Genomic DNA, 14,942 nt, shown 5'->3' with positions numbered 1-14,942 from the left:
TTGATATAGTCCCAGACAGAATGTATGTAAACTCTTGATTGGGAGCATGGTTCTTGAGGTCCTTTTCTTGTGAAAGTAAGTGCTGGGCTTTTAGAAGGTATCATAATAACACATGATTCTCAGTTCAAATGTCTAGAACTAAGATTTGGAAATCTAAAAAAATACAAAATAGCTTTGACCATTGAGCAGTTCCAGAAACATCTAGTAAAAATTTTATTATTAATATATAAAGATTGATTAAAAATCAACTCAATATCAATTTATTCACATTTATCGATCACTTACCATGTACTAAGCTCTGTGCTTAATGCTTTATATACATTATCTCATGGGCTATTTATAATAATCTTATAAAATAGGTCCTTTTCCCACCTCAATTTTTCTGTTGAAAAACTGAGGCTTATGGCAGTTGTTACTAGTAAGTGTCAAGACTCAAATTCAGTTCAGCCATGTTTAAGAACCTTAAGTGTAATATGCATGCATCTGATTCATGTTTAAGTTCTGAATTTATCTTAAAGATATTTGTTATTTCCTTAGACTGTTAAAAAATTAATGATTTCCCTTACTGTTTTTATATTAAGATTTGGTATTTATGTAAGGTTTAATATAATTTTGTGGCTAGCACATTGTTACTATTGTTGGCACCTTAATAGGTTTTCTTAAAACAAATTCCAATTCAAAAGTATCTTGCTTTAAGTAATCCTGTAGTAGTCAATGTAAGCTTAAGAATAAAAAGGTAATTAGGAAACCCTCTTATTTTTGAAGGAATTTGCAATAAAATATCTTTTAAAATAATTTCTTCTAATAGATGTTAATATTTTATTTATAGATTTTTATTTATTTGTATTTAATAAAGTTATTATTATATAAAACAGATTATGGTGACTTAATTTCCTAAAATCTCACAGCATACTTTATGTACACCTAGTATCTGAGATTTTTATATGGTACGGTTTATTATTATCTTCCATATTGCCTACAAAACCATCTTAAATTTCATAAAGAATTAAGCAGAATATTGCAGTTAATTCTTCTATCACCCCATTTTAGGATAGTGCATAAATTTAATTTGAATTATATAGTGACTTCTGGTAGTGATCTGTCAGAGTCATTTTCAGAGACATTTCATTCAGAGGTAGGAAACATTTTAAGATTTATGAAAATGTAATAGTCCTGGTATAATTTTATATTAATAAAACCTTTATTCCACATGTACCTTTTAAATCTTGCTACTTTCTAGTCTTTATTACTTTTTGTGTGTAATTAATGCTATTAAAGTCACTTTTGTGGAACGTTTCTGATTGTCATTATTACAAGGAGGAAAAAAATGTTTCTAGGATAATGTTGTACAAAAATGTGCAATAGTTGATGTAACAACACATTTTTGGTAATAGAGCTGTTAAATGCACAGAAATATTTTTTAAAAGCCATCTCTGTAAAGAAGTCTTTTATAGTGTTAGATCTGGCAGAGTACTCTAATCAACTTCGAAAAAATTTTAAGCACCTGTTTTTCATAATAACAAAAAGATAACATGGATAAACAATATTAATAATGATAAAAGTAGTTCTTTAGTAAGGTATTTGTTAATCATTATGAGACCACTGTTAAAATCTTACTATTACAGAGGAGCTACATATCGGTCTTTAGTGTCTTTGTTTTCTAGAGCTGTTTTCCAAACATACCATCTCTTTTGAGGAGGTATAACAAAATACTGTCTGCTTTTAATTTGCTGAATGACAAAGATTTTTAAAGCTTTGTTTCCATTTTGTGCATGTTCTTATAGGTGAAACAAATATATAAAATAATTCCTATTTGTAACCATGATAGAAGCTACAGAAATTTATATAGCCAAGATGATTTTATATATATTGGTGGGGAGGAGGATGGGACAGTTCATGTAGAAACATGTGAACATATTAAAATTTGTGAAGTTATTTAAAGAAATAGTGAACTAAACTTAGTCATTTACTTATGAAAAGTATCCTTGATTGAGATCCAATCATATCCAAGTTCTAGAAACTAAACATTCTCCAACCCTTGAAATGCTTACATTTTCCTTTGAGACCTGTGAGTTTTTTATTTACTTTTAGTCTAGATGAGAGGTATTGCCATCACTGAAGCTTTGTCTTTTTTATATTATTAATGATTATAGGTTTTTTTATGAGTTTTTTCTTTAGTGAGTAGTAATGTTTTTATTTTTCAACACAATGAGCAATATTACTGAAAGTCCTACAAAATATCTGATAATTACATTTAATGAGCACTTCACATGTACCAAACACTGTGTATTTTAAATGCTTTTTGTACCTTACTTAGCAGACAGCTTGTAACATCCCTCTGAGATAGGTCCTGTTTCTCTCAATGTGGGGCAAACTCTGGCTCTTATGAAACATAAGAAATATGTAGAGACATAAAGATAAAATGTCAATTAACTCAGTTTTCAGACAGCAGTCTTGAACACCAGATTGAGATCCCTAATAAAAGTTCCAATGTTGATTTTAAAAATAGTTTTATTTTCAGAGATTGATTCATTTTAGAAAATTTAAAAAATAAATATTGAATTTTAAAAGCACATACTCTCTGCTATTTATGTGAGAAATATTTTAACTTGTTCTCCTCCCCCCTCTTTTGTGCATTGTCCTCAGGATATTTTTGTCTAATTACTTTTTACAGACTAAGATATAAAATTTATTTTTTTATTATAAACTGTTTTTTCCCTATTGACACCATAAAAGGCTGTCATTTGTTGTGTATGCACTGAATATTAAGCATGCTACTAAGTATTTCACCTGCATTATCTCAAGTGGTGTTTCCAACAATCTTTCTAGGCAGGTACTGTTATCATCCCCATTTTACACATGAAGAATATTGAGGCCCTAAGAGGTTAAATTACTTGTCTGAGATCAGAAAGTGGTAGAACTGGGATTCAAACACAGGTCCATCTGATTCCAAAGCTTGTGATTTAACTACTACATTATATTCCTGCTATAAAATTTTGTTTTCTGTGTTTTTCTGTATATAAGTGACTTTACTCTTTTAAGTAGAGTTCAGCAATATGAATATTGTTTTTCAGCTGTGAGTAGCAGAGTGCCCAGTGGTTCAAACAGTTCCTCTCAGACCACGGAGTGTCTTACACCTGAACCCTGTTCACAGTCTCCAAGCAATGTGGCTTCCCAGTCTATGCCCCCTGTGTACCCTTCAGTTGACATTGATGCACATGTGAGTAGATTGCTTGCTGGCCTGCTTGCTTTATTTATTTATTTAAAAGGTTTTACTTAATTATTTTAGAGAGCGATAGAGTGCATGAGTGGGGGGAGGGGCAGAGGGAGAGCAAGAATCTTAAGCAGATTCCACGCTGAGCACAGAGCCCAGTGCAGGGCTCGATCTCACGACCCTGAGATCATGACCTGAGCGGAAATCAAGTCGGACGCTTAACCGACTGAGCCACCCAGGCGCCCCTAGATTGCTTTGTTTATTTTGCAAATTCTGATTTTCTTTGTTGGAAAAGAAAATTATCATTGTACATTCACTGTGAAAATAAGTATTATTTGCTCTTCAAATGATAACCCTGTTGTAAACAAAAACTTTTTTTTTCCCTCTAGACTGAGAGCAATCATGACACAGCATTAACATTAGCTTGTGCGGGTGGTCACGAAGAACTTGTGTCTGTACTCATTGCGCGAGATGCTAAAATTGAGCACAGAGACAAAAAAGGTAAAGAATGTCAGTGAGAAGTAAAGCCTGAGAGTAGTTACATCAGAAAACACTTTTTTCTTAAGTTTTTTTTTTTTTAGGAAACAGTTATGTTTTTTGATTATCAGTAAGTAGTTCCTAGACTATCTCAGTGAAAAGATGGATAAACATATTTCAGTCAGAAATCTTCAGTGAAGTCTAGCAAGTTGTGGTTGCCTTTCTCCTTAATCCAAAAGTAGAGCATACAGAGGTATCAGAGTTCATTATGAGTATAAACTTTAGTAGTTTTGTGTGACTCAGCATTTCCTTTTTATCATGTATTTTTGGGTTTTTGTCACTAGTAAATTAGTGATTAGAGCAGTTTTATGTTAAATGGTTATAAGTATCTGCCCTAAAGATCTTCATCTATAGAAATAATAGAGAATTAAAAACAATAAGTAAAAAAACACAAATTGAGATTTTTATTTTCTGCTTTAGGTTTCACACCACTGATCCTGGCAGCAACAGCAGGGCATGTTGGAGTTGTTGAAATCCTTTTGGATAAAGGTGGAGATATAGAAGCACAATCTGAACGCACTAAGGATACTCCACTTTCATTAGCATGTTCTGGTGGACGTCAGGAGGTGTGTTAATGTTAATTTTCATTTTGTAAACATTATGCTCATATTTTAAATATGCATATGCTTAGTAATATAGCTACATGAATAAAACTTGCGTGTGTTGTGACATGTTCCATACACTAAATTTAATGGGAATAGTGAATCACCTTTTATGGAATCTGTTTCTTGCCCTTTAGGCAAAAAAATAATTCTGTTTATCCTTACATTTATTGAGGCTGAATGAACCACGGTCCTAATACATATGAAATGTTAATTCATCACTCAACAATTGATGAGTAGAATGAGTAACATCTTGTTATTTCAGTATAATTGGGATTTCAAAGCTCCAAATTCCTTGATATGAAATTGAATCCATTTCTCTAGTGCTAATATTTGAATATTTAGGGCATAATTAAAATGTCAGATAGTCAGACAATGAAGGTATAGGTTCCATTTCTTTGTGCTTCCTTCATTATAAGTGGAACCCCAAGTTTAAACTGGATTTCTCTGTTTATATTTTACTTTGCAGGTGGTAGACTTGCTGCTGGCTCGAGGTGCAAATAAAGAACATAGGAATGTGTCTGATTATACACCATTGAGTCTAGCTGCATCTGGAGGATATGTTAATATAATTAAGATTCTGCTTAATGCTGGGGCAGAGATTAATTCAAGGTATCTATCTTCATTTTATTACTCACGATTAGTAAATTACTACCTTGGGGTTAAGTGTCTTTCCTCTAAATATTTGTACAGAGACCATTATTAATTAAGGCAGTACTAAAGTCAACTATACTTTAACTAAAAATTAAAAAATTTTTTAGAGATAGTACTAAAGTTACAAGACCACAGTTATTCCTCTAATATGCTTATAGGTAATCACAGCTTATTTCAGCTAACATTGCTATTTTTAAAGATGTCTCATTTCAGAAAGTACTTCGTTATGTATGGTTGGAAATTTATAACCCCTAAATAGGGGTTATGTTTTAAATTGTGAGATTTTCCTATTCCTAGTTAGTAGACTACACAAATAAAATTTATTCATTGGTGTTAGAAACCTTTCTTTTTACTGAATCATTTTCGTCTTTTATATTCTCTATGCTTTTTAAAAAAACAATAGGCAACATATTATCTTAATTTTCTAAGCACATTTCTCCCCTTAGGACTGGGAGTAAACTAGGTATTTCTCCCCTGATGTTGGCTGCCATGAATGGACACGTTCCTGCAGTGAAACTGCTGCTTGATATGGGTTCAGACATTAATGCCCAAATAGAGACCAATCGGAACACAGCTCTCACTTTGGCATGTTTCCAAGGCCGAGCAGAAGTTGTGAGTTTGCTTCTGGACCGAAAAGCCAATGTTGAACATAGGGCAAAGGTAAGCATTTTATAACTTTTCAACTACTTAGGGTGTATTTCTAGTGTAAAGAGCATAGCATTTCGGGATGCCTGGCCAGCTCAGTTGGTAAAGCATCCAGCTCTTAATCTTGGGTCATGAGTTTAAGCCCCACATCAGGGGTAGAGTTTACTTAAAACTATATATTTGTAAAAGGGCACCTGGTTGGCTCAATCAATAGAGTGTATATCTCTTGATTTCAGAGCTGTGAATTTGAGCCCCATGTTTGATGTAGAGATTACTTAAAAATAAAATCTTAAAAGGGATGCCTGGGTGGCTCAGTCAATTGGACATCTGCCTTCTGCTCGGGTCATGATCCCAGGGTCCTGAGATCGAGTCCCGTGTTGGGCTCCTTGCTCGGTGAGGAGCCTGCTTCTCCCTCTGCCTGCCACTCCCCCTGCTTATGCTCTGTCAAATAAATAAATAAATAATAAAATCTTAAAAAAAAAAAAAACAACTGGCATGGCATTTCAACTCAGATTGAATATGCTGTTTTAAATTGTCTTAAGTTAAAAATGACATCCCAAGGCAAGGTCCGTGAGGTACAGTGGCCAATGACACACTGTCGTCATTCATGACTTTTATTAAGAACAATGAAGAAAGTAGAATCTGTACATTTTCCAATTTCAACCTTGAATAGCTCTCTGTTAATCCTCCAGTTTGCAATCTTTGAATATAATATCTTTGTAGTAAGATTATTTTGTAGAGTTTTTTTTTTTTTTTAAGTAAACTCTGTGCCCAACATGGAGCTTGAACTCAGAACTCTGAGATCAAGAGTCACATGTTCTACCGACTAAGCCAAGTGTCCTGTAGGTTCCTTTAATGTAGATTTTTAAAGAACTCCTTCAATGAAGCATGTGCTTACCATTGGTAAAAAACCCAATCAGAAAATTACCACATAGATCATAAAATTAAGATAGCTAAAATCTAGGGGCGCCTGAGTGGCTCAGTCATTAAGCATCTGCCTTTGGCTCAGGTCATGATCCCAGGGTCCTGGGTTCGAGCCCCGCATCGGGCTCCCTGCTCGGCGGGAAGCCTGCTTCTCCCTTTCCCACTCCTGCTTGTGTTCCCGCTCTCGCTGTCTCTCTCTCTGTCAAATAAATAAAATCTTAAAAAAAAAAAAGATAGCTAAAATCTGATCTGATCATAACAGATTCTGACACATTCATGACTGGCCTTTAGAAAGGAGTTAGTATAACAGTGTTTCGAATTTCTGTGCTTAGAACTATTAGGTACTTACAACCCTAGAAAAACGTAGCTTATGTAGAATTCTTTTTTTTTTTTTTAAAGATTTTTTTATTTATTCATTACAGACACAGAGATACAGAGAGAGAGAGAGAACATGAGTAGGGGGAGAAGCAGAGGGAGGGGGAGAAGCAGGCCCCCCGCCGAGCAGGGAGCCCGATGCGGGGCTCGATCCCAGGACCCTGGGATCATGACCTGAGCCGAAGGCAGACGCTTAACGACTGAGCCACCAAGGCGCCCCTGAAATTTTTTTTTTTTATATGAGGTGGTATGTTATGATAAATGAATTCATTCTAGAATGCATGTCTAATTCAATCTAACAATTTTCATTTCTTGTTTTGTAAAAATGAAGATTGAATATTGCTTAGCTCTTTTATGAGAGAAAATCAGAAATAGAATCCACTTATAAGTCAAATACCTTAGTCTGTTAACAAAATTTGATTAATTTACTTGCATAAATTTTTGGTTTAAACAGACTGGTCTGACCCCCTTGATGGAAGCTGCTTCTGGAGGATATGCAGAGGTTGGAAGAGTTCTCCTTGATAAAGGAGCAGATGTCAATGCCCCCCCTGTGCCTTCCTCAAGAGATACTGCTTTAACAATAGCAGCTGACAAAGGTCACTACAAATTTTGTGAGCTCCTGATTAATAGGTGGGTAAATTTTATATTTTTATAAAAAATACAAAAAAATTATATAGTTCTTATGATCCTTTTCACTTTTCAGCGCCTTTACAGTTAATCAAATTGTTTTACTTTATTGACATTTTAAAGAACAGATTATTTAAAAAATGAACGTACTATTTGCATGCTATCTTATAAAAGATAAAAGACAAATAGAGGAAATAGAAAGTCAGCCCTTATCTTGTAGGAAACAAACTATATTAACATTCTTTGATCTTATAGGGGAGCCCATATTGATGTTCGAAACAAGAAGGGAAACACACCACTTTGGTTGGCATCCAATGGTGGTCATTTTGATGTGGTACAATTGCTAGTACAAGCAGGTGCTGATGTGGATGCAGCAGATAACCGGAAAATCACACCTCTTATGTCAGCATTTCGCAAGGTAATTTGATGTGGAGGGAAAAAGGTAAAATGTAATCATTTTTAACTAATTCTGAGTTGAAACCGTGTGAGAAAAATGAATTGCTCTTGGAGAATAGACTGAATTTCCATACATAAATCACTGCTATCTTTCCACTTTCTTTGTGGCCAAATGTAAGAGCTACATGGTAGTTCACTTGTAAGCAACTTGGTAGTTAAATCACTTGTGTCTTGGAGCACCTGGGTGGCTCAGTGGGTTGAGCCTTCAGCTCGGGTCATGGTCCAGGGTCCTGGGATCGGCCCTGGTGTCAGGCTCTCTGCTCAGCGGGGAGCCTGCTTCTCCCTCTCCCACTCCCCCTGCTTGTGTTCCCTCTCTCATTGTCTCTCTGTCAAATAAATAAATGGAATCTTTAAAAAAAAAAAAAAGATAATCACTCGTGTCTTGACTAGTTTTGTTATGTTGTACATAAAACACGAGATTTAAGTATACAGATGATGTCTTCTCTACCTAAGAAGGAACAAAAAGGAGTGGACTCTTTCATAAAAACTCACTATACCTCCTATATATATATATTGCTTGTCTGCTGTTATTTTTAAAAGCCTTCCCATTATAATTATGATAAACTATAAACTACTTAACATGGCTTACAAAGCCCTGCATGATATGGCTCATGCCAGCCTCCCCAAAGCAGTCATTTATGCTACCCTTCATCTTTGCTCACTGCACTTCAGCTGCTGGTCTAGAATGCACTAAATTTTTTTTTAATTTTTTTTTATTAACATATAATGTATTGTTTGTTTCAGGGGTACAGATCTGTGATTCATCAGTCTTACACAATACACAGCGCTCACCATAGTACTTACCCTAGAATGCACTAAATTTTTATCTACCAGAGGGCCTTTGCTCACTGGTTTTCTTTCCCTTGCTCTTCAGTGGCTCACTTCTGCTCATCCTTTGGCTCCCATTTTAAATATCACTTCTTAGTCCTTCCCTAATACCCATCTGAAAAAGGTCCTCTTGTTCTTTTTTATAGTACCCTATTATTTTCCTTATCCCAATTTGTAGTTATACATTCAAACATGTATTTACTTTTTAATGCTTATCTCCCCAAGTAGACTGGAAGATCCAGGAAGACCAAGCTTCATGACTATCATTGTTTATACATATTGTTTAGCATGGTGCCTGACACATACTAGGTAGTCACTAAATAGTTACTGAAGGAGAACAGTGTAAGTTTTGTATCTTAACAAAAGAACTTAAAATATTTTCTAGACTTAATTCTTTTTTTAATTTTTCCTTTCCTTTTAATTGAGGGATCATGTACATATAGTGAAATGTACAAACCTAAGGTGCATAGGTTCATGAGTTTTGATAAATGCATAATTACCTGTGTAACCCACACCCCATAAATAAATAAAATATTTCTATAATCCTAGAAAGTTCCATTATGCCCATTCTCAATTCCCTGCCCTGGAGGCAATGACTTTTCTGAATTTTGTCACCATCAGACTAATTCTTGTTTTAGATGTTTTAGAACCTGGTAGGAGGAAAACTATGCAAGTTTGGTTATGTTAAAAAAGATGGTACTTAGAATTAATTACATCATTCGCCTGTGATCATAGCATTTAGAAAGCATTTTACCTAGATTCAAGTCATGAGACTCAAATAAATATGAGCCTTTACCTTGTTTAGTAAGATGGACCTAAAATAATGCTTTGAAATCTAGAACATCTCTCTGTTTTAGTACCAATTTCCTTTTTATATAAAGGTTCATTTCACACCACCAATTTTTATTAATAGATTTACTCTAGGAAATACTTGTTTTCTACAAAAGTTTTTCTGTTTTCAGTGGGGAAATGCTAGATTAAATTTAGGAGAAATACGTGAGCATGTTGTTTTTATTTTCATAATTTCAGTTTTCAGTTTAGTAACCTATCTGGAAGTATTACCATACCTTTTACTCTTTTTTTTTTTTTTTTAAGATTTTTAATTTATTTATCTGGGAGAGAGAATGGGAGACAGAGAGCATGAGAGGGGGAGGATCAGAGGGAGAAGCAGACTCCCCGCCGAGCAGGGAGTCCGATGCGGGACTCGATCCTGGCACTCCAGGATCATGACCTGAGCTGAAGGCAGTCGCTTAACCAACTGAGCCACCCAGGCGCCCCATACCTTTTACTCTTAAGTTGTTAAGCATATGGGCAAATTTTCAAGGAGTTCTTTTGTGCATTTTTTGTTGTACTTCTTTACAGGGTCATGTAAAAGTTGTTCAGTATTTGGTGAAGGAAGTCAATCAGTTCCCTTCTGATATAGAATGCATGAGATACATAGCAACAATTACAGATAAGGTAGGTTTAATATACTGTTGAAGCACATTTTTGTTCTTTGTGGAATTGTATGCCAAAGGGTGCAGTTAGCAACCTTCCTTTTTCTTCTATGAAACTGATCACCTAATCTATCTCTGCTTTAGTTTCTCCATGGAGAATGGATATAATAATTTTAATAAATTATTTTGAGATTTCCTTCCTGTTATGGGCTATAATCACAGTGAGTGTGGCTAAAGGTTATTGCTAGACTATGAGCCTGATTAGAAAGTTTTCTAAGAACACAAACTTTTTAGGAAATAGTACCCTTTTTTGGTGAAAGATTAATATATGACTAGACTCAAAGGATAGCTTATATTTGGCTTAGTGAATTTTCATTTGTTTGGGCTTTAAGTCCTGGACTTCACTGTGCTCATCAGTTCAAGTTTTTTTTTGGCCTGTTGATGTAATGTGTTCCTATATTTATATAATTCCATTTTCCACTATAGGAACTCTTGAAAAAATGTCACCAATGTGTTGAGACAATTGTGAAGGCTAAAGACCAGCAGGCTGCAGAAGCAAATAAGAATGCAAGTATTCTTTTGAAGGAACTTGATCTGGAAAAGGTGAGTAAGAAAAATAATTTTTCTTTTTAGAAATTGTTGAAAATTGGGGCACCTGGCTGACCCAGTTGGAAAAGCATGTGACTCTTGATCTCATGGTGGTGAGTTTGAGCCCCACACTGGTTGTAGTAGAGATTACTTACTTATAAATAAATTTAAAAATTTTTAAAAAGAATTTTTGAAAACTTCCTGGAATAAATTTACCATCCTTATGACCAATAACCTTAACAAAATCTCTTTCAAAGGAAACGATTAATAGATTGTCAAATCACCATCAACTTTTTGATTGTGACCTCTTGTTCTTAAAAAATATTTTGAATCATATAAGTAAGAGACTAGTTTTCAAGCAGATCATAGTTTACCAGATGATATTACTACCTAAGTGGGGTTTTTTTTAAGGTTTTCTATTTGTTTATTTGAGAGAGGGAGAGAGAATGAGCAGCAGGGAGGGGGAGAGAGAGAGGGAGAAGCAGACTCCCTGCTGAGCAGGGAGCCCTACATGGGGCTTCATCCCGGGACCCCAAGATCATGACCTAAGTCGAAGGCAGATGCTTAACCAACTGAGCTACCCAGGCGCCCCTACTTAAGTGGTTTTAACATTGGTTTGAGAAAAAATTTAGTAAAATGTTGGAAATCTTTTGGTAATTATAAGATGTGTGCTATTAGTGGTTTATTAGATCCTCACTTAAAGAGTGTCTAATATCCTAGGTTGTGTGGTATAATGGAAAAGGTTAAAAAAACAAGATTGCTTTTCTGAGGGTCATTCTGCTTACCTGAAAAATGAGGGTGTTGCTGTTCAATCCACAAGTCGTATTAAAAGAACAAACACTATGATCAAGTAGACTTCTTTTAGGAATGCAAGAGATAGCTTAACATGAAGATATTTTGTTGATAATTAAAAGAAGAAAAAATATATGATTATTTTGAGAAATACTAAAATCTTGAAACCATTTCTTGGTTAAAAAACAAAACAAAACATGGGGTGCCTGGTGGCTCAGTCAGTTAAGTGTCCGACTCTTGACTTTGGCTTGGGTCATGATCTCAGGGTTGTGAGATCAAGCCCCACATCAGACTTCACACTGGGCATGGAGTCTACTTGAGATTCTCTTTCTCCCTCTCCCTCTGCCCTTCCCTGCCCCCCTCTCTCTAAAAACAAACACAAAAAAAACAAAACATATAAGCTAAGAACAGAAGAAAAGGTTGCTTACAAATCAATGAGAAAAATGTAACTTGCCCAAAATAAAAAATCACATGAATGGGCAGTTCACAGAAAAAGAAATACAAATATTCAATAAATTTTTTTTACCACATTGGCAAAGCTTAAAATTTAAAGATTAGGTAATAGCTCTTGATGGCAAGGGTGGGGAAAGATTAGCACTCTAATGAATGATTTTTGATATATGGTGTAAATTACTATAACTATTAATGGGGATGCTTTCACAAATAAATTAAAAAGGTGGACACCCTTACTCCCACCATTCATTCCACTTATAGAAATTTAGCCTAAGGTAAATAATTAGACAAATGCTCAAAAGATGTGAACATATAAGGACATTCATTGCTGATAATAGGGGGGAAAGTGTAAACCTTAAGATTACAGTTAAAATCAGAAGGAAAAAAAGTTTTATCATTTAAAAATAAAGCAGAGTTCATAGTTAGATGACTATTAAGGTACCTTTCATGTCTATAATTTTGATTTTTGTGTAACTACCCGGGGATATGGTCAGCAATTCCCTAAATAGCTAGCCAATTTGTTCTTATGCCAACAGAGTGGTGAAACTCAGTTTTTAGCTGAATATGCAATCTCTTCTCTCAGTCCTTTCTCATTTACATAGGGAATTGGCAAACTTTTTCTATAAGATGCCAAACAGTAAATATTTTAGGCTTTGCAGGCCGTATGGTGTCTGTCCTAAGTCCTCAGCTCTGTTGTTATAGCATAAAAGCAGCCATAGGCAATAGCTATATGAATGAGCGTGACTGTGTTCCAATACAACTTTATTTTTGAACACTGGAATTTGAATTTTATATAATTTTCAAGTGTCATGAAATACTTATTTTATTTTTTTCAACCATTTAAAATGTCAAAGCTAGTCTTAGCTTTCAGGCCATATAAACACAGCTGGTAGACTGGATTTGGCATTCAGGCCATAGTTTGCCAACCTCTGATTTGGATAAATAAAAGTTTCAAAGAATAATCAATTTATGCCTCAAAATAGTAAATTATAATTTTGAGAAAAATGTTTTACTTAATTACCATAGAAGGATAAATAACTTGATGTGTTTTCTACTTGTTACAAACTTTCATCATGATGCTAGCAACTTACTACCATGTTCCCCTTTCTGAAAAAAATGACATTTTCTAGTACTAGCCACAGCAAAACCTAAAAGTCATCAGAATTATGTATGTGGCTTTAAAAACTTCCAGAAAGTAGGAAAATAATTTTTATAATAGCCTCTGGTCAATATTTTTACAGTGAAATTTTTTTAGTAGTTTATAAAGATCATGATAGCTGCATTTTAGTCAGCTATCAGATAGCTGGCTATATAGCAATAAACAGATGCTACATAAATGTATTTTTTAACAGTATTACTAAGATTTAATTAACATATCATACAATTCACCTTTTTAAAGTCTACAGTTCAGGGGTGACTGGCTGGCTCAGTCAAGTTAAGCCTCTGACTTCGGTTCAGGTCATGATCTCGGGGTCCTGGCATGGAGCCCTTCGTGGGGCTCCCCACTCAGCAGGGGGTCTGCTTGTCTCTCTCCTTCTGCCCCTCCCCCTGCTTGTGCTCTCTCTGTCTCTTTCTCAAATAAATACAATCTTAAAATATATATATATTTTCAAACAAACTAAGTATATAATTCAGTGGCTTTTAGTATATTCACAGAGTTGTGCATTTATCACCACAGTCAATTTTAGAATATTTTCACAATTCTAAAGAGAAACCCTACACCCTTTAAGTGTCACCCCCTTCAATCTCTCCATCCTCGGTAACCACTAAACTATTTTTTGTCTTTATGGATTTGCCTATTCTGGGCATTTCATATAAATGGAATCATACAATATTTGTTCCTCTGTGACTAGCTTCTTTCACTTCATAATGTTTTCAGGGTTCAACCATGTTGTCACATGTATCCATACTTAATTTCTTTTTATTGCTAAATAATATCCCATTATACACATACACTTTATTTATCCATTCATTAGTTGATGGACATTCAGGTTATTTCTGCTTCATAGGTATATAAGTTTTTCTTTACTTTTTTTTTTAATATGGAATGCCTTATGAATCTGCATGTTATCCTTGTGCGGAAGCCATGCTAATCTTTTCTTTATTGTTAGAGGTTTTTTAGTATATGTGCTGCCGAAGCGAGCACATGGTACAAATTTTTGTATGAATGCATTTTCATCACTCTGGGTATATATATATATACATGTATATATATATATATGAAGGGAATTGCTAGATCAAATGGTAATTCTGTGTTTAACCATTTGAGGAACTGTCAGATTGTTTTGCAAAGCAGCTGCACCATTTTACATTCCTACCAGCAGTGTTTGAACTTTTAGTTTTTCCACATCCTCACCAATATTTGCTATTATCTTGTCTTTTGATTATAGCTATCTAGTAGGTATGGAGTGGTTATCTTGTTGTGATTTTGATTTGCTTTCCTTGATGTCTAGTAGTTATTGAGCACCTGTCTTCATATGTTTTGGCTATTCATATATGGTCTTTGAGGAAATGCCTCAAGGTCCTTTGTGTATTTTTTAATTATTTTTTTAGTTATTTGTCTTTGAGTCATGGGACTTTATATATTCTTTTTTTTTTTTAAGATTTTTATTTATTCATTTGAGACACAGAGATACGGAGATAGAGAGAGAGAGAGAGCATGAGCAGGGAGAGAGGGAGAGGGAGAAGCAGGCTCCCTGCTGAGCCAGGAGCCCGATGTGGGGCTTGATCTCAGGACCCTGGGATCATGACCTGAGCCGAAGGCAGACGCCTAACCGACTGAGCCACCCCAGAAGTTAGTTTATTTACTAG

At 34.8% G+C, this 14,942-nt stretch overlaps 1 protein-coding gene and 1 non-coding gene across 4 annotated transcripts in view; one reads left to right on the top strand and one right to left on the bottom strand.

The window, feature by feature from the left end:
- The window catches only part of ANKHD1 (ankyrin repeat and KH domain containing 1), a 112,770-nt gene that overhangs the window by 83,827 nt on the left and 14,001 nt on the right, over positions 1-14,942 (top strand). For all 3 annotated transcript variants that reach the window (XM_006731447.2, XM_031026141.2, XM_031026139.2), the window contains 9 exons: positions 3,075-3,220; positions 3,604-3,715; positions 4,172-4,317; positions 4,823-4,965; positions 5,454-5,667; positions 7,406-7,581; positions 7,834-7,996; positions 10,225-10,320; positions 10,785-10,901. In XM_006731447.2, coding sequence (XP_006731510.1) covers positions 3,075-3,220; positions 3,604-3,715; positions 4,172-4,317; positions 4,823-4,965; positions 5,454-5,667; positions 7,406-7,581; positions 7,834-7,996; positions 10,225-10,320; positions 10,785-10,901 — 1,313 coding nt within the window. The remainder of the gene's footprint in view (positions 1-3,074; positions 3,221-3,603; positions 3,716-4,171; positions 4,318-4,822; positions 4,966-5,453; positions 5,668-7,405; positions 7,582-7,833; positions 7,997-10,224; positions 10,321-10,784; positions 10,902-14,942) is intronic.
- Positions 14,168-14,277, bottom strand: LOC115940319 (U6 spliceosomal RNA). Its single transcript, XR_004075075.2, has one exon. It is a non-coding gene; the product is annotated as a U6 spliceosomal RNA (small nuclear RNA).

Source organism: Leptonychotes weddellii, chromosome 7, assembly GCF_054177405.1.
Source record: "Leptonychotes weddellii isolate Sample4059 chromosome 7, ASM5417740v2, whole genome shotgun sequence".
NCBI lineage: Eukaryota > Metazoa > Chordata > Mammalia > Carnivora > Phocidae > Leptonychotes > Leptonychotes weddellii.
This window is presented reverse-complemented; position numbering and strand designations above follow the sequence as displayed.